The sequence below is a fragment of the Cyrtonyx montezumae genome, unplaced genomic scaffold, assembly GCF_038088225.1.
Source record: "Cyrtonyx montezumae isolate F1298 unplaced genomic scaffold, pur_monq_1.0 scaffold_2, whole genome shotgun sequence".
In the NCBI taxonomy this organism is placed as follows: domain Eukaryota; kingdom Metazoa; phylum Chordata; class Aves; order Galliformes; family Odontophoridae; genus Cyrtonyx; species Cyrtonyx montezumae.
The window spans coordinates 58,294,889-58,315,505 of NW_027071936.1; the positions used below are offsets into that span (position 1 = coordinate 58,294,889).

General features: G+C 37.7%; 1 protein-coding gene across 1 annotated transcript in view; it reads right to left on the minus strand.

The window, feature by feature from the left end:
* The window catches only part of AFAP1 (actin filament associated protein 1), a 275,636-nt gene that overhangs the window by 185,404 nt on the left and 69,615 nt on the right, over positions 1 to 20,617 (minus strand). The window contains exons 5-9 of the mRNA XM_065735812.1: positions 20,030 to 20,241; positions 17,094 to 17,273; positions 6,928 to 7,020; positions 5,914 to 5,998; positions 3,067 to 3,216 (exon numbers count right to left, since the gene is read on the minus strand). Coding sequence (XP_065591884.1) covers positions 3,067 to 3,216; positions 5,914 to 5,998; positions 6,928 to 7,020; positions 17,094 to 17,273; positions 20,030 to 20,241 — 720 coding nt within the window. The remainder of the gene's footprint in view (positions 1 to 3,066; positions 3,217 to 5,913; positions 5,999 to 6,927; positions 7,021 to 17,093; positions 17,274 to 20,029; positions 20,242 to 20,617) is intronic.

Here is a 20,617-nt window from a genome sequence, read left to right on the forward strand (position 1 = left end):
GATTTTAGGAAAACAAGTACATGATTCTGCCCCACTTCTTCAATGCAAAACTTCACGGTGCCAACAACCTAGCAAAAATTTATGTAAATATGTGATCCTGCACATTTGAAAATGTTTTTTGTATTAGTCATGGCAGTGACCAGGTAAGCTGGAGCATACCAATGACCTAAACTTTAGTAAGAATGAGAGAGGGAGAGTGGTAACAACCTAAATACACAGCTGATGTGCTCATACAGCTCTTTATAAAAGAGCCACCTGCCCATTTTATAATAGCTTGATAACTGTGACTGCCCAAATCTTCTGGGAAAATCACAGCTCCTGTTATGTAGTTAAGTGATGACTTAGCTTCTGTAACATTCTCAGTACCCTAAAGACCTTCTAAGAATCCTCCACACAATGTTGGCTCATTCTGCTTTGCCACAAGGAACAGATTGGCACTGTTAGGTTTACACACTGATGTTACCTTTTCTGATTTCATTTAGAAAGAAGAATGCAACTCATTTAAATAAGAATTTAAAGGGTTGCTATTCACACTAACAGAAAATAATATTTGCTTAAAATTCAAGAGTTAAATACAAATGAAGTCAGCTAATTTAGCAGAAGTTTAACTGTCCACATACAACCCATGTTGTCCACTAAATTGTGTCCTTAAAACAAATAGAAATTTCATGAATAAACTGCGTTTTAAACAAACCTCATTTTTCCTATCGTTCTGTATGCCAGATGTAGACAATATCTCGGCACAGAGTTATTTCTTAGTCCCATAGCAATAATCATTCCAAACATCAAAATGAAGATAATGAATGTGCAAATTTTCTGTCCAGTTTCATTTGTAAACAAAAAAGCCCACCAAGTATCATTTATATTTGATTCCTCAGTACAGGTACATGAATTCAGTATGCTGCTGTTTCCAAACATGCCATGAAGAAATCATACTTTTCACAGACCAGAATCTACGTAAAAACTTTTTCCTCTATCTCAGGTCTGATTTTCATTTAAGCACTTAATCATGTTGGACAACTATCTCTTTGGTTTTCATTAAAACTATGACTTATCATTATTCTTTCTGGATTTCCCTTCCAACATTACAATTCCAATGCAAAGCCTGATCCAGCAGGATATAGCCGATCAGAATTGCGCACAACTTGGAAGATGCTGTAAAAAAGGATGTGCTTCGTTCTGTGATTTTGGCTCCTTGTGATGGTCACACTCTCCAACTGTTCTCCCTCCTCCTCTAACAAAAAACCCGTATAGCTGTGTATTATAACAGAATCACTAGAAATGGAAAACCCTTCATGTGCAAGCCAGCTGGCTAGATTTGAAGATTTTTTTTTTCAGACATTACTTTTCCCCATCTCTGTTCCTAATGCAGCTCTCAGTAAAGCTCTTCCAACTCCTCATACATTGCTTAAATAAGCAGGACTCTATATTTTTCCACCATAATAGCTTTGCTTAAACCTTCAAGACTTAACATGACCAAAATGCCTTGAATGTGTTTCCAGTTGTGGCATTAGCACTTCAGCTTAGTTCATGTGGCCAAAGAGCAGTGATGTTGTAGAGAAGACTCTGAGTGTAGGTGGGTTTCTGTTTCCACTATAGCTGGGTGTCCTCAGCAGTGTGATTGAGCAGAGCCTTGTTAAGTGTAAAAGACCTCAACTATGGAGCAACCTTCCAGAGGGCATTGCACTCAGACAAATTTCTGGTGTTGAGAAACTCCTGCAAAGCCTTCCTGCAATGACTAAAGCCTAGACACTTAAATTTTTCTATAAAATTTGCAAGTGGTGTAGCCAAATGCACACAATAGTAATGGCTATATTTATGCCCACATTTAAATAATAGAAGAATTACTAGGAATTAGACTGTACAGCTGTGGTTAACATCTCACATAATATGGAATAATCAACAGAATATGAGACCCAGGAAGTTAGAAGTTTTATGCAAGCCAGATGGTTTGGACAACACATCTGTCTGGACACAGCTTTACCCAGCTGTTCCCTTGCTTGATAAATCACATGTGTACTTAGTTGATATATAGTCATATGCATACACTTATTTAATCAAAGATTTCTTACGGGAATGATTCCTAAAGTGGCCTTGAGAATCATCTGCAATCTATGAAGTTCTCGCTGGTGGTCCATGAATCTTCTTTCACACTGGTCAAGCATTTATTACACTTCATGCACCAAGGAATTCTGACAGCTGCTGCCTAATCACAAATTTTTGGGTTTCCCAAGATTTCCTAATCAATTAAAGGGGAAAAGACTAACCCAAATTCAAAATCCTGTGCAACTGCTTCACAGTTCTCTTGCTATGTTTTTTTTTTATTATTTATTTTGAAAGATTGGAAGAAGGATGGGAACAAACATGTTGACATAAATAGACATTACTTAATCCTGGGGCACGAAAAGGCAAAGAGAAGGATGTCAATGCATGGCATTGTTTGAAAATAGACAGCTGCGAGGACATTAGCTGAATGTATTACAAAAAGTCCTAAATAGCAGTCAAATTTTAATAACCCAGATACAAGACAGATATTTTCAGTGTGTCTTTTCTTATCTGCTTTCTTGGTGTGGAAAAGCACTACAGCTGTCATTAACAGTGATCAACAACAGCAGTTAAGATTACTAGAAATTTGCCCAATAGGCACAATTTCAGGAACCAACAATTAAAGTCAAATCACTTTAGTTGAGACCAGGTGGCTACTGTCATCATTGCCATTGCATATAAATTCATCAAAAAGACTTGATTCCTTCCCAGGAACCTTTTTCTAAAATGAAGTGTAAATTTATTTTATAATCCAACCTACAGCTGTTTTACACCTACGGGTTTGAAAACAGCTCATTTTCTTCAGAGCCTGTGCTACTCTCTCATTTAAGAAGTCAAACTCATTTAGTATCTTTTTGAATGAGGTCTTGCTTATAATACTCTTTCAATATCTGTGCACCTCTCTGATGCAGAGGTAAAAATTACATAAGTAAGAGCAAATGTATGGGACTTTCTAGGCTAGAATGTTAAAAATTTTCTGTTGCAAACTGCCTTAAAGACCCAAGAAGAAAAACAACTTACCACATGTTGGAACATCCTCTTCAGCTGATGAGGTCTGCTCATCTGTTGATGGCTTTTTCTTTCCTAAGCCAATTATCTTCGTTATTTTTTTCCCTGTCACTTTAGTCACAGTGCCCTTGGCTTCTGTTTTTGAACTTTTTTTCCTCTTCACTATTAAGAAGGCAAAAATGTGCATTTTAGTCTATTGTGCATTGTAGTCAACCAAAAAAAAAAACAAAAAAAAAAACTGAATATAAAAAGTAGCTCTGGCAAATAATGCAAAGTAAACATTTGTACAGTTGCAGTCTGCAATGAGATAAACACTGTATGTCCTTCTGCATACTGATGCCTATAAATCACCCCTTTGCTATAAAAACTGTGGCATTTGGAAGGAGAATAAAAACAAAAATCAAACTTCTAATTTAATTTCATCTAATCAAGCTTGAAGTCTCTTTCGAAAGCAGTCATCATGTAGTTTATCAATATGAACAAACTATTCAGCTCATATACATGAGAATAAAAATCTAGCCAGATGATCAGACACAATTCTAAACATTTATCTAATAAAAGTCAGCAATTCATTAACAAAAACATAACATCTATGCCTCGCAAAAATGGCTCTGCTATTAAGGAATCTAATTACAACAGGCCTTTTAGAAAGACAAGACATAAATTAACAGTTAAATTAGTGGGATCTGTATAAGCACTCAATTTTTAATAAGCTGACACTTTTTGTGATCGTGGTTGCTGATCTTGCTGAAAGGAGAGATCTTGCTCACATCCATTCCATGCACTGAGTCACATTGAGTTACTGAAGGTAACATGGCAAAGACTGTGGATATCACTTATAAAGTGCATATCTGAAAAATCCTAACTAACTGGTTGAAAAATATGAGAAAAAAAAAGTTTCTAAAACAGAATTAAAGGTAAAAAATGAATTCATTTGCAAAATAAAACCAAAATAATGAAAGAATCTTTATTTTAGAAATTACATTCAGTGGATTTGAATTCCATCAACAGAGCAAAAGTCAACTTGTTAACTGACAGGGTAGCAAATCTACCCACAAAATTGTCCTGATTTATGATTTTGATGAAAATTACATTTAGAATAATTACTGATAAAGCTGCTCAAGTTTATTCCTGACATCCTTAGTTCCCTTTGCTACTTTCACAAACAAAAACTTTAATGGTTATGGGCTTACGTAAACTGAGAAGAAAAAGTACAAAATGTTCACATGAAAAACAGTTATCTGAAATGATGAACTGGGAAGAGGAATACATGGAAAACAGAGTAGAAGTGTGGGACTCACAAGGGCATAATTTACCATGCTTAGCTTAACTACTAGCAAACATGGAAAATGAGTTAGTAATTGCATCTGTGGCCAAGACCATAAAAACAATCCACCTGCTACATGCGGTGCTGGGGGGAAAGGTGCTTTTTGGGTGTGGATAGCTGCTTCTTCCAGTAAACACCAATGCAGATGTGCTGGCCTCCTAGCAGCACATGTCCTGTCAGCACACTTCCTACAGGGCACCCAAGCCAGCAGTTGCTCTGGACATCTTGGACAACACCCGGATTTGGCTTGTGTACAACAGAGGTGCTCAGCACACTGCAGAGGTTAAAGCCTCTTAGTGAAAGCTTAGCAGTTATGCTGTGAGATATAAGCATGTACAGCAGCTTCTGGAAACCACAATAACTGTTCCATTCTATTGGGTATGTCAGGGATCTGAATGGTGAGGAAATGCTGGAAAAATGACACAGGAAGAAGACAGTGGGAAAGAATCAAAACGTGAGACAGGGCTGGCACCAAAGCCAGTACTGACACAGTATTGTGTTTCCTGCAGCTCACGTTACATTTCTCACAGCTGCAGAAAAGTGTCAGTTCTGTGCATCTACATGATACCACTGCTACACGGCATGTTAAGGAAATCACACAATTTCCTTTGTTTGGGGGAGAAAACAAAGGGTGCAGAGGCGAGAGCATAGAGGTTGAATTTTTAGATGTAACTCAAGCCAAATTCCCTCAGTTTGGGATGTGCTTCTGATAATAAGAATTACAAAATACGCATGGCTCCAAAGCAGCTTATTTAAAATTATATGCAAATATATACACAAACCCACTGATGTAACATAATTATGAACATTTCAGTATATTAATATTTTTGTTTGTTTTATGTGTGCAGACACATATACACATTTTGAGAGTGACAGGACAAGGGGAATGGTTTTAAACTAAGACAGGAGATTTAGGTTAGATATTAGGAGGAAATTTTTCATTCAGAGGGCGGTGACACACTGGAACAGGCTGCCCAGAGAGGCTGTGGATGCCCCATCCCTGGAGGCACTCAAGGCAAGGCTGGATGTGGCTCTGGGCAGCCTGGTTGATAACCCTGACCACAGCAGGGGGGTTGAAACTGGATGATCCCTGAGGTCCTTTTCAACCCAGGCTATTCTATGATACATATGCACATATAAACTGAGATATATATGCATATATAATATATATTGTATGCATGATCCCTTCCTTCTAATATACAGTGATACGTTTGTTTTGGGGTTTTTTTGCTTGAAGTCTATAGATCCACTATTTATATTCCCACTCTACAGTTAAGAGTTACCATAAGAATTGTTAGTTGCCTATAGTGGTCACTCTTGTCCTTTAAAAACTGTACTTCTGAATAGACAAAGTACCAAAACAAAATTTCTATATTCCATTTCTTTATACTAATATACTGATTTTACCCACTGAGTATCAACTCATAAGCATTACTGACTATTTAAAAAAAAAGGTAGATGTATTTTACTTCCTCTCTCTTCATATTTGCACATACTCTTTGCTGCAAGCAACCCCGGCATTTGCAACGTACCTTGTTCTTTTCCATTGCACACTGTGGCGATGCCATTTTCCACAGCACCCTCCCCATCTGAGCTTGGTCTCTCAGATGACAACTTCTACAGGGACAAAGAGATCAGCTGCCATATCATGTTGTCACCTTCACCATATTAAGTGTCATGAATCAATTTAAAATATGCTTACTATGAATAAAACACTTTTCAATCACTGATTCACTTGAAGGTAAAGAAGTTAGTAAAAAGTTTAGGTTTAATCATTTTTTCACACTTCCATGTAGAATTTAGAATAGCACAGAAATTACAAAATAAGTCTACATCAAAAGATTTTCCTTCTAAGTGAAAAAATTACTGCACGTTATTTTCTGAATACATTACTAGATTGTACAGTGTCACTGTGTATTAATCTGCTAAGCAATGAGCAATGCACAAAACAATGAATGTGGATCAGATAAGACAAATGGTAAAATGATTTTTTAAGAAACATTTCACACATGTATTTACAAGTACAACTTAAATTTTTTCAGTATGTTCAAATAGGGGCTTTTGAAATAGATTTTTTAACACCAATTATCCTGTAATTGCTGTGTATGAGATACAGGATGAGGTGGGATAAAGATTATACTGGCACCACATTCTTCATGAGTGGTGGAGCCATGAAGATGTACAGAATATTGCAACAAGAAACCATGGAAATGTTGTTTTAAGTTGAGCATTTTAGAATACAACTATTTCTTGATATTTCCAGTTGCTTTGTTAATGAGGTACAGGTGCAAACACAGCTGCTTTGGGCTTGTGCATAGAAGGCATCTGAACTACTGTGGAAGATCCTTTGCTCTTAGCCTCCTGGGTACAGTGCAACGTAACAATAACGACTGCAGGGTGACGCCACCAGGGGAATAGACAATGCCCTCAGATAGATAGTAATGAAACCTTTGCGTCTGAAGAACATCGCCTAAACCATGCAGTGTCTAATAGATCCTCTATAATAGTTGTAAGAAAGACAGCATTAATCATTTTGGTAACTTTACCTTTTCCAGCTCTGCCTTGTGTACTGGAGAACTAGACAATGGCCCATCGGAGTCCACAGTGCCTGTACAGTTGCTGCACACATCTTTTATAACCTTAAGAGCAAAGGCAAAACATTACTTATCAAATACAAATCCGAGAAATTATCTATGAATGTGGAGTCGAGATGGAAAGGAGAATCACACAAGCACTTAGGCTGGCAGGTTAGAAAGGCAGTGGTGTAAAAATCTTTCTGCCCACAGCAGTGCATCAGGCAGGCTGCCATTAATGAAACTCTCCGTACTGCTTCCCTGAGCCATCTCATGTATGACCTGCAGGAGACAAGATGTCTAGAGGTGGAAGGTTTCAGTTACTAGACAAGCTAAGCTCTGGGGCCCTCCTGAGTAAAGAAACCAAAGTGCTGCTGATTTCTGCATGCTACTTCTGCAATATGAATGTAGCTGACACCACCAAATTACCTGCATTATGATGATGAAAAAGTGGGATTAGATCCAAGGGTTTTAGTTTTGCTATTGGAGAACTCAGGAAGTGACGACTGACCTACAGTTAATACTGTGCAGTAGTATTTCATGACGTCTGTATTTTATACTTGCATACTGACATAAAAGTATAGGTCAAAGTAATTGTAAATGACTTCTCAAAAATGGTATTGGTATTAAGTCTATTTTGAAAATGTGAAAAAAATCTCACTGAGAAATCACTGAGATCTCAATAGAAAGTGAAGAAGTTCAAAACCTGAAACAAATAAAACATAGAAGTAGGTGATGACTAAAGACAACTGATGATTTCCTATGACATTAATTGTTTATTTATTTTTATCTACTAAGGTTCCAAACTGGTGATTATATTATCAGCCTGAAACTGCTTGTGCTGATGAGAACAGATCTTGAATCCCCTATTCACATCCATGCCAAGGGAGATTGATTACACTTCTTTTGTCACACATGCTATTGCCACCTTACTTGCCTTCTGACTGCGATGAAATACAAGCCTAAGGTCTACGTGAGCAGTCAGAAAAGATGAGCTAGGGAAAGCAGCAATATTCACTACTATTTTTTAAAAGCTTTTCAGTCATACATGAAATAAAAACTTTAAGTAGATATTTGGATAGACTAATAAGATAACAGCAGATAGAAAACAAAATCAGATTACAACCTTTCCAAGGAGAGTTTTTCAGCATTCAACATATCTAATCTGCGTTTAATACATGTAACCATTTATGAAAAGCAGTTCCTGCCTGACTAACCTGATCTCTTCTATGACTTGACAACCCACTGAGTGGACAAGGAAAAGGCTGTAGATATTTTTTACTTGGACTTTAGCAAATCATTTGTCACTGTTTCCCACAGTCTTCTCCTGGCTGCTCGTGGGTTGGATGGATATACTATCTGCTGGGTAAAAAGCTGGCTGGATGGCAGGGCCCAAAGGGTTTTGAATGGAGTTAAATCTGACTGGTGACTGTTCACAAGTGGTATTCCACAGGGCTCAGCACTGAGGCCAGTTTTGTTAAACATTTTAGCAATGACCTTGATGAGGGGATCGAATTTACCCTCATTAAATTTGCAAATGACACCAAGTTAGGCCGGAAGGTTGATCAGTTTGAGTGTTGGATGGCTCTGTGAAGGATATGAATAGGCTGCATCAATGAGCCTAGTACAACTGTGTGACATTCAACAGGAAAATGCCAAGTACTGCACTTGGGTCTTAGCAACCCTACGCAGCAGTATAGGTTTTGGGAGCAGTGGCTGGAAGGCAGCTTGACAGAAAAAGACCTGTTCCACAGCTGATGAGTGTGAGTCTGTAGTATGCCCAGGTGGACAAGAAGGCCAAAAGCAGCTTGGCCTGCATGAGGAACAGTATGGCTGGTGAATGGACAAGAGAAAAGTGTTAAGTTGAACTAGAGGGAGTTTATATTGAACATGAGGAAGAATATCCAGATTGGATGGGATGGGATTCCTAGAAAAATTACTGATACACTGTCCTGGAGATATTTAAGATACGTGTTGACTATGACACTGAGGGACATGGTTTAGTGGTGGGCTTGGTGGTGTGAGGTGATGGTTGGACTTGATGACCTGAAGGGTCTTTTCCAACATAAATGATTCTGTAACTCTATGCTGTATGCACCACTGATCACACACTACTTGATTACAGCCACAGCCACATGAGGACAGCAGAGACTGGTTAGCTAAAGAAGAAAGACATCCTGCCCTGACAGAAGCTTTCCTGCTAGGCATACAGACTTTCCCCTTTAAATGTACATAGCTGTGTTTTCACATCCTCAACTCCCTTTTTCTCCTTTTTAACAAGTCTGAATGGATGAAGAAGGACTTGGTCTGAAAACTCCCAGGTACAGGGAAAACAGCAATAAGCTAACTGTCAAAATCCAGATTTGCTTAAATTGGAATAAGAATAACAACAGCCTCTTTCCAGTTTTGAACTGATCAGTTTTGATGTAGAAAACATTAAATAGCTAAAGACATCATCAAACACAGTTTAAATTTATTTTCACAGCACTTAAGTTCCCTGTAAGGGTGAAGCTAAGCAAAACAAATGTTTATGTACTTACAGAGACCTTAATGAAACAACTCATGAGCACATCCTAAATTAAAGGCACTATAACTCATAAAGAGAGGAAGAAAACCAGCTCTATATTACAGATGGAGAGCTCAGAAATGAGTGGAAGATTAAATCACTCACTCAATGTCACATAATAAATCTAAGTAGAGGAGGGAAATGAACCTAAATTTTAATTCTAAGCATCTTAAAATGTTTCAGTATCCTTTCATGACTGTCTGAACTTCCCTGTGTCTTTTCATAGAAAGATAGCCCAGTATTATCAAATACATGGCATTGGGTATGCTTTTTAATAGAAAATGCAGATATGTCTATTGCAGAACATTTGCATCTTGGAGTTAAACTTTATCCTAAGTCTACACACACATTAAAATTTGTTTCTGTGTATTGCTTTCCTTTCAACTGCTGGTCTTCAGTTAAAGAAAACAGTTTCTGGGAACATTCATTTCTGTCTCCTGCATGACCCTGATTCAATGGCACATGTTTTCAGCATCTGCTCACACCACACAGTTAGTTAATTCTGGCAAAAGCAGATAGTAATGGGAGTTACAGACAGAACAGAGGGAAATGATTTGGCAGTGCTAACTGAATACTATGTGCAAAGTCATGCACTCAAGTAAATATGGTTCTTATCATACCTCACATATTTAAGGAAAAGCTGAAGTGTTTAATTGGGTTGTAATTAAATTTTGATTGAAAACAATAACACACTGCCAAATGGAAGTTCATGTCAAGATCTGAAGAAAATGGATTTTCAAGGACTACACACTCATCTGGGCTCAGGGAGTTCATTAGCAAAGGTTTCCTCATCACCTACTATGTGCAGTGTAATTTTGTTTGATGCACAGCATAAGATTCATACTTTCAGAGCTCACCAGGATGAAATGCCTTTAATATATCACGGCTGCCTGGATACACTCTCTATCATTACGTTTGCAGACAGCTGCCATTATAAATGAGGTTTTCACATGCTTATAGCTTTAACTCAAAATTTTAAGGACAAAACATTCCACCAGTGTTGCCAACTTGCATAATTTCTGTCACAAGACTCAGAGTTCTTGTCAATTTTTTTCTATAATGTTCCATCTCTTGAAGTCATATGAAAACAAAAGAACGCTATTTTCATTAAACAATACTTGTGAGCAGGAACAGGGAGAGGAGCTCAGCAAACTTCTATCCATTGCAATGAAATGTATGAAAATATAAATAAATATATCATCTCAAAGTTTCAAAACTAGGAAGCAAATAAAAGAAATCCCCAAATGTGTGATTTTTAATAAAATTGCATGAATTGGAAGGCTCTACTGAGATTATTTTGTAACAGAGCATACTCCATTAATGGCTTAATTTTTCCCACACATAAGAAAAGGGAAATCATCCTCCTCACTATAAATGCATCATATATTTATATACACACATGCACAGGGTGCTCTGCCAGGAAAATCAAACTAAGATTGCAAACATGCTACGTATTAAATTATTTAAAATATATGAACAAGTATAACCAGAAAATAGAAGACCTTCCATTTGTTTGGACAGCTTCAAAACTAAATACATTTAAAATAATCTCCTGTCATTCCATCACAAGAATTTTAAATATCACAGTTACCATAACAATATTACAATTAGATTTGAGAACCACCTCTTTCAAATGCAGACATGGAAAAAGTTTGTGCAGCTTGAACTGAATTATTTTTACTTATTTATGTTACAGGAAGGCCTTGAATCCCCAGCTGGGTCTGGATATGCAAGGGTATTGCACTGATGCTGGCACCATGAGGAATGGAGGGGAAATATTTGCAGGTACACAGCTGGGAAGATTCCCTGCCCAAAGCAGCTGGTAATGACGGGTGAAGCCAGTGGAATTTTTACCATGTGGTATGTCCGGAATATTTCTCTCTTTATAAAAGCTTACTACACAAGCACTAAAGTTTACTACAAATCTTTCATATCTGCACCCACACACAAATTTCTGTAATGTGTATTTTATTTTAAATGACATACCATGACTGCAGGCAAAACAGTTGCTCTACATTTATTCCTTTTCACATGCAAAATCAGAAGAATCAAATTAGCTTTTTCCAGATACCTTCAACGATTCAGTTGCAAGATAAAAAATATGGAGTATGATGTAAAACCAGAAAGTCAGCTACTTACTAACCATACCATACCACAAAGAAACCCAGAAAATTCCGAGGAAAAGTACTAAGTACGCAGCTGGTTCCTTGTGGTTGTGCTCTTTGGTTGTGCTCTTTGGTAACTGATAAGGAAAAAGACTGAAAGCCCTCCCTATGTCTGAAACTTTGAAACTTATGAAACTTTGTCCTGGTAGATACCACAGGACGAGGTCAGTCACAGACGGTACTTACCACAGAGATGTGATCAGCACATCTCTTGTCCACCCAGCACCTGTTTTCATGAAACTCACAGGAATTTAACATCTGCAAGACAGCTATCATCTCCCATAACAGGCTGAGAAAAGATTAAAATTGACCGTGTTCAAAAGAAATGAAGGAGAAAGCTGATACTTCTGCTTCATTTCTTGAAGGCTATTTGTTCCATTTCTTTATGTAGCCAGACTAGAAATTCATCCAACCAATCAACAAACCCTCCTGTCCCCACCTACCCATATGCTTCACGGAACACAGAAACTGCTAGAAGTGGGGAGGGCTGATGTTCCCTGCCTCCTGTCTCTGCATATTAGCTCTGAAGTTGGTAATATGATCAAGCTGAAATCACGACCAAGCAGAGGGAAATGCATTTGGCTCCAAAGTTACTCCAGCAGTTCCTGCTCCTGAAGCACCTCTTGCTCAGTGCTGCAGGAGTTCTAGTACTTTTGCTATGACTAAATTCTCATTTTCTCTCTTTATTGGACCTACCTGTTGGTGCACTACATACACCAGTGTTAATCTTTTCCTCCTTAACTAGCACTTCAAAAAGAAGTATAAGAAATACCTCATGAAGTTTACCCATGGAAATTAGAGAAAAAATAGAAATTACTGATGTAGTCTATGCTGTAAGTCCTGAAAAGAAACCCGTTTTACTTTATGTACTGGAAAACATCATCCTGAAACATACCCTATCTTTCTGTCTTACTCTGTTTCTCTGAGTAAATTGGTTATGAGATTCAAGCAAACTAACAGCTAGCAAGCCTATTTTACTGCCTGTATATTCCCTTAAGTTACTTTCCTGGCATATCCAAGCAAGACAAATCCCATGTCCTTTTCTTGCATTGCTACCAAGAAGACTATTTCCATATATGGCCACTGGACCACAAAGAGCCCAGGATGGGCAGTGCTGGGTGGCTGGAGGCATTGCCCTGCATGGGGAGCAGTGGCTCTGCACAGGGTTGCATCCCCAGTCCAGGTGGTGCAGGGATGCAGAATGCATTTCAAGCCATAAATCTGAGCTGGGTATTGTTTAAATGATTTGGCATCTAAACCTTGAAGAAGGAGACAGAAGGAATGCTATCTGGTGGGGAAAGCAGAGGACGCAGTCTCAGCCTTCCCAAGTTCTGTTCTGAGATTTGCTACAGCTTGCATTTGTGAATTTAGCCAGGAACATAAAGAAAATGTACAACTGAGAAAGCAAGCAAATAGGATGCTTGTGGTTCCTTATTCATTGCTTTTTAAGAAAATATTACATACAGCATCTGCTTTTTTTTTTTTTTTTAATATATCTTTTCCCACAGTGCCAGTCACAGAAACCCACTGGTTCACATGGCTGTTGGCCACTTCTCTGAAAAGCCAGGGTTCCCCTGCTCTGCCCAAGCACACCAGAAGGGATCTTCCAGGCTGTCACAGCTTTCACATGCAGCTCAGCTCTCTCAGCCTACAGGCTCTGCCATCACTGCAGATGCACCACTGATGTGGTGCACAAAGAACCCGGCCTGACTGTCCCAGGACACTGCATACCTACAGCTAGATGTAAACCAACAAGCACTGTATGGGAATCAGTTGTTCTGAGCATGCATCCCCTAATGCATTTCTATTCAGTTAGTTTTAAAGTACAATCACTCAGCACTTGTCTTCACTCAGCTAAAGAACTGTGATAATGACAACTTTAGGGAACATCGCTTCAGCCAAGAAAGTAATGTTTGAAGTATTTTGAGATCTTCAGCTGGAAATTCCCATAGAAAGTAAAAGCAGACACGCAGTGTTTACAGTTACAAGCTCAGTTTTCTGCTGATTTGAACTGGTAAGCAAAGATCTATGTCAGTAGTATATTCTTCAGTAAAACTCTGTCCACATTAAGACTGAAGCCCAGAAGCCACTCTCACTAAGCTCAATGTTCTGGAAAAAAAAAGATGTTTTCTAAGACTTTTACAGGAGATAACATGCAGTTATCAAAGATGGAAGTTAGGTAGGTTGACTCAACAGTTTCCTGATGAGCAACATCATGACACAAATCTGATTATCTCTGTCATAAAATCTCTCTTATTACAAGTTCAGGACAATGACAAATGCAGACACAAGGATAGATACATTATGTGCTCAATAACAGATCATCAAGTGAAGAGCTGCTGCACAATGCCTGCACACCATAAACTGAAGAAAAATTAACCAAGGGTGCCTACCATTAGGAAAAAATGAAAATCAAGGACAAGATCCAAAAAATGATAGACAAATTACCTGTGATGCGTGATACATAAATACTGAATGAGAGATCAGAAATTCATTTCTGCAGGATGTGTCTCAAGGAGGAGGGGAAGGCCTTAGAGCCAGACACCATGACTGTTTCCTTCTCCTATTGGTCTTCCACAAGAATCTGCTTCAGAAATAATTTCTTTGGCATCCACATATTTTTAATATTAAGAGCTGTTTTCTGTGGCCTAATTTGAAGGTCCTGCACACAGAACATATTCATCTGTGTGAATGAAGCCACTAAACAAGTATCTTCTTGTAATCTTCTTAGTAGTCCTTTTATTTCTAATGTAGCATTTCCCAGGGATCTCACAAATAAGTGTATAGTTTCCATCAGCCCGTTGGATGTGCTGAGACATACAGGAAGATTTAAGACCTCACTTGACCACAAATGCACAAAAAGTGCACACAGATGCACATATACTCCAAATGCACATGGAAAAAGCTCGTGTCTGGGTCAGAGTGTGTAACTGCACACATTTTTTCATGTACATTTTTGTGGGAACATTTTAGACTCAAGTTTGGAAATTTCCACCACTTTATGTTGTACATGGTATTACTGCCATGACCTCAGCTGTAGCCTGGATTTTATACCAGTTATGCTCAATGCTCTGCAATCATGACAGGCTCTTTGGTGACATCAGCTATCTTTTTTTCATCGAGTATTGTTAGCTGGTAAACCTGAAACTCCCTTTGTGGTTTTCAGTCTAGACTTCAATTTGAACGTTTATCAGCTGTTTTCTTGGTGTCATCTTTACAAAAAAGATCTAAAGTATTCTGCATGTATTTCAACTCTACTTGGTCTAATATCCCCTGTCTTCCAAAAGGTATTTTATAATTATTTGCTTAAGGAAATGCATTTTATAGAGATTACATCTGACTTTAAAAAGATCACATAGTTTAGCTTTCATGGGAAAATCTGGCCTCCAAATCCATTTTGAGCTTTTCAGGTTCAAGAGTAAAGCTTTAACTTGATACTTGCATACAGATTTCTTCATGGGAACCTGTTCCCATGTGATAAGCTAGCTCAGCAGCCATATATTCATGCACCATCAACGACAGAGAGGGTGAATTATGATTAAAACTAAGGATGCAATGACCATTTGCATTGTGTCCAAATCTGCCTATTTATTACCAACAGAAATTACGATCTTCACAAACTCATTTTAAGGGCTGAATGAGAAAAGCCCAACTAATTTCATAATTTAAATATATATATATTTTTTAAACACAAAATAATTTAATTTTTTGAGGAGCCATACTTGTTGAAACCATGGAGCTGTTGCAAGAGTTGCACAAAACCACTGTGCGTTAGCTGCTGGCTTGCTAGACATATTGTACAGAATGGAGAGTGCGGCAGCAGCACTGAGGACCTGTAAGCTGAGTGTACAGTAGCATTGCCATGTTGTTGGGACAGCTTTTCTGGGAGAGCTTTGCAGCACAGAGGACTGTCTCCATGTGCTCTGCGGATAGCAGCATACTGTACAGCGATTCGACCTCAGCACATACAACTGTGCCAAATGTGCAACTGTACAAAATCTTACTGTTATTCTTAAGTAGCAGGACTGTCTCTGGGAGATGGGAAAATCTAGCAGTGTTCTCTGTGAAGAAAGTTTTATAGCCAAGAAAACAGAAAAAAAAAATTATGAAAGAAAGTCTGATAAGTGCCAATGTATTCAGCTTACTAAATCTAAGTTTAGAACAAGACAGGAAGTAATGGGGCAGTTACTATGATCTAACTCAAGTGGAATTCCCTCAGCAAAGAATACAACTGATGAATTTCTTTTCATTCCCATCAATGTTTTTGAAACTCTAGGTGAGTTAATAAAAGACTCAGATGGTCCTATGTTTTAAAACTTGAGGTACTGGTATTAGAAGACGCCTAACAAATAAAGATTAGTTTATATTACAAAGAGAATACAGAGTGCATTTTTTAAGACAAAATGCAAACTCCCATTCAAAACAAAACACAGACATCCTGCAAACCCCCAAAAGGTATATTTTAATGTTGCAAAATAGGAAATTACAGATTAATTTTCCACTTAGTCAGTTAGCCCACAGCAGAGCTCATACCTCTTAAGCTGCATTTTCTCTCTCCTCCCTTCTACAAAAAAAACTGTCATCAGGAAATTCCTATGTGTTTAATTCAATTGTGTTTAGAGAAATACAATTTATTCTAAGCAAAATAAGTACCATATAAGGTTAGATCAGAGCACAGCATGGAGAATGCTTGATCTGTCTTATGCATTTAGACTTTCAACATGCATTTAGAAGGCTGGATTTAAAGGTCTTAAACCAAGCCACTAAAAGTGCAGTGGTTTCCCACACTACTTCACTGAATTCCACGATCCATTATCTAATATTGGCAAAGTCCAGTATAAAACTGCAGCCCTCTCACTGGGATTTTTCAGATTTTCAGACACCAAACAGAAAGAGCTGAAAAATGACAAAGTCCTGTCTCTCAGAATTGTCTTTTCTAGAGCAAACTGTAACAGAGGATGCACTGCTTAATGAGAACCAGCAAACTTTAACTGACATCAAGAACCTGAGTAATTTATTTTTCCTCCTGATCAATTTGAGCAGGTACCTCCACAGTTATCTCTTTTATAAAAAGATAACTGTGATGGTGGCATGCCCAATTTTGCACGGTTGCCTTGGCTGCTGTGCTGATGCACAAAAATTGATCTCAGTGCCAGCTTCCTTTACCTGAGAGAATCTGAACCATCAAAGCTTTATGAAGAATGAGCTAGAGATAAAAAATGGAAGGGAACTGTCATCTCCCCTCTTGGCACAAACTATTATGCTGTTAGCAGTGGAAAACACATGCACCTGCAGCAGCTGTGTGACACTGAACTTCTGGTTGTCCAAGGAACTGCCTCAAGTCCAGACCATTATGTCTGGATTTCTGCAGCCTCAGACAGGCTGGGATTTAAGTGGTTACTCCATACCTTAAGCCACTGCTCCGCCTGCTCTTTGCTCTGTACGGCCAGAACTAGTGCATCTGCCCCTTGGTGTGAGATTTTGAGCTCGTGTTTCTTCTTCTTGCTGTCTTTGGGGATGTAGGTGATGCTGCAGTCATTCAGGAGCAGCTCCATCTGGGGCTGCTGGTCCTTGGAACTTTTGTAACACTGTAAAATGTAAAGAAAGGTCAAATTTAGATTTAATCTTTCTGAACTTTGAAGGAAAACTGTTATTATGTAGAAAGTCTATTTTTAATATTTTTCAAAGACCTCTTTACCACATAGCATGGAGCTTAGCCAGTGCTAGCTTCACATTTCTCTTTTTCATCCTCTCAGTAAAGAAAAATTGCTTCCAGACTGTCATTAATAGAGATCTGCTGTTGCAGGACAGGTACAATATATGGAGGGCATTACGGTTCTCTGTGTTATCTTTATGATTCAACTCTGCCCTCCATCAGGTATTGGGAGGGTGATTTCGGGTGTCTGTTCACAGGTAGCAGCAGAACATGCTTGTATAGTTAATGACTTCCAAGCTCAGATGTTGAGTCTGCCCTCCAGCACCATCAAGGCAATCCTAGGGTGTGCTTATATGCTACCATCACTCAGGAACAGATGGACACCTTACTCATCTGCTCTTTTTGTTAAGTAGTAAAATTTGTCACAGTGCAGAAAGGGGGCAGGGTCACAGGACTGCAGTTTTCCAAATAATTTCATTTCACAGTGTGTCACTTCTCTTGCTGACTTTGTTTCTACTCTTCTAGCACATCAGTATAGTTGTGTTTTGGAAAGCTGTCACAGAGTGCCAGATTGCAGAACAGCATTTAACTGTGCATATGAATGCATAGTAATTTTATATACCAATGTAAGTTGGGCTTAAGATAAGCATGAAGGCAAAAAACAGTGTCTAGTATTAAACACTGACTAGTATATACATATACAGAACATATGCACAAATGTGAATAGTAGAATGCACATGGACTTTTGCATATTCAAGCCATGATGCAAACTGTCAGAACAGTAGCTGCTAGAAGTATATCATAAATACTCCAACTTAGGCTGAACAAATACAGCCACTCTCTGCAAACCACTCATCATCTTCTACTCTCTCCAAGACCAATTAACTCAAAATTTCTCTCACGTGGTCACAGCTTTTAAGGTTGTAATTTTAAAAAACTTAAGTTTTCAAGCTATGTAGCCTAGTAAACATACAACATTAATCACTTTAAGAAGCATTTAATAGCACACACATTCCTTTACATTTTCTTTTTTATAGTTATGCTTTACTAAAACTGCAGTACTGATATATTAAGCAACTTTATGCAAAAAACAAGTCCATACTAAGTCTTATTTTGAATGTCTAAATCTAGTTTAAATGTTTTTGTTTTATGATGAAAACTGCATTCATAATGCAGGCAATTTCTAATCCCTAAGAACATATATTTGTTTTACTTGCACATCTCATAAGTTATATCTCCAAGTCCTCCTTCAAATAATAAACTGATCTGGTTTAATTTGGTCATTAAAATCCTATTGGGAGTTTTATTTTCTTAATACCCATTACAGAATTAATGAAAGACAATCCCTGTAAAGAGAAAAATCTTTGCAGACCACACATGAGGCAAAAGGAAAAGAGAAAAAAATAACATATTTCTCAATAGAACAACAAACATAATTTCAGCTGAAATACTGCGTGACTTCTGAGAAAATTTGCTTCTTTCCCTTTTACTTCTTTCTTTTCTTCAACCTGCAACTGTATGGTCCTGAAATATGACTTGATTTTGTTATATGTTGAAAAAAATTTTGACAAAAATAGTGGCATTATAATAACATAATACAAACCAAATCACATTCAGCATTTCTTTTGTTTGTGAATGAAAGCATTAAATCCTCAGTAACCATGGGAAACCAGAAAATGGACTCCAGCTAGATTTCCAGAAGCCTCTTACCCAGATATCACTTATTTCATATCATGATAGTTCCCATACAGCTGTAATCATTAATGTACTTGAAAAGCAAACACTCCTAAGCTGTTTACTAGTATTCCACTAGTGAAGAATAGTGATGTTTGACAGAAAATGTTCTATCACACGTTAATCAGCTTTTAATACTTGGAATATTATAGTAATTACTAGTTACATAATTAACTAAACCTACTGCAAACACCAGACTGAAAGACTGGAAGGCCCCAACTGATGTGTTACTATAAGCCTCAGATTGCTCTAAATATCACAGAAATGAATGTCTCTCTCAATTAGACCTTCTTTTCAACAAACAAAAAGACTTTTATAAGCTGACAATTTACTAACTTTCAGAACCTTTTACTGGTGCCTCCAATCATTCAGAAACATGACAGATTTGCTTAAGAAACAAATATATCTGCTAACAAGTGGATGTATTTCTATAATGCAGCTGTGCATCATGTGAATACTGCATCTGTAATTACTGCAGAACAGATGGTGAAGGTTTAGTTTAAAGTGTATACATTACAACAGCATATGCTGCCAAGTGAGTTCTCAGTCTAACAAGGGACTTTTCTCTCCAACAGTCTGATCCAACAGTTCATACACAAAGCTCCCTATGAGATTTTTGGTCCACAGGGAATGAAAGATTGGATTTATAGTTTCAGCAATTTTTTCTCTAAATGAAATACAGTAAAAGCTAATAGGCTAGACTTTCTTTCCCATACCAGGGAACTGACTGGGTTTTAAGAGCAATAAAAGTCTAAGTTCTAAGTGGTTACATGATATGCTTATAATTTTAGTAGTTTTCTGATTCTTGGGTAAATCATAACCAAACTCATTGGTAAGGTTACTGTAGACTTGGCCACTGCTTGCAGAACTTATTCCAAAACTAAATCTCTATAAAAATAAATACGTAGTCTAAAAGGTAAAAAGAAAATACAGCCAGATAGAAGTAAGAATTACCAGTAGTTTGTTTTCTTTGATAACACACAGTAGTTTGGTCCATTGCCCAAATCGTTTCTTTCTAAGTAGGAAGGCACAAATTTTGGCATCCTTCACCAGATCCATAGAGGCCTCCTCAGAAGGCCACTGATGTCTCATTTTCTTCCCTTTTCCATCCTCTTCCTCTTCATCATAGGATTCGTAAGAGCTGCTCATAGCATCCGAGTCATAATCTTCAAGAAAAGCGTAAGATTGTCAAGTTAAAACATTTAGCTGTGAAGTGTACTGAAATAACTGAAGAGCTCAACAGGGTGCCTTTTTAAACTAAGGCTTTTGAATGTCAGCCATGAACAAACTACTGTTTCCATGCTTAGTAATATCAGTACATTAAGCTAATTGAATAAAAGATGTGGTTCCATTATAAAATTCTATAGAAGACAGAAGGTGTCGAAGCCTTGTGAATTTTAATTGAAAAAAAAAGCTTGGAACAAATAGCTTTATTATCTTCAAAGTGTTACTTGGAGATACTTCCATCTTTTGTAGTTCTTTCACAGAGAAAACTTCTTAATCCCACTGACTGCATAATGCAAAATGTAGGCACAGAAATGT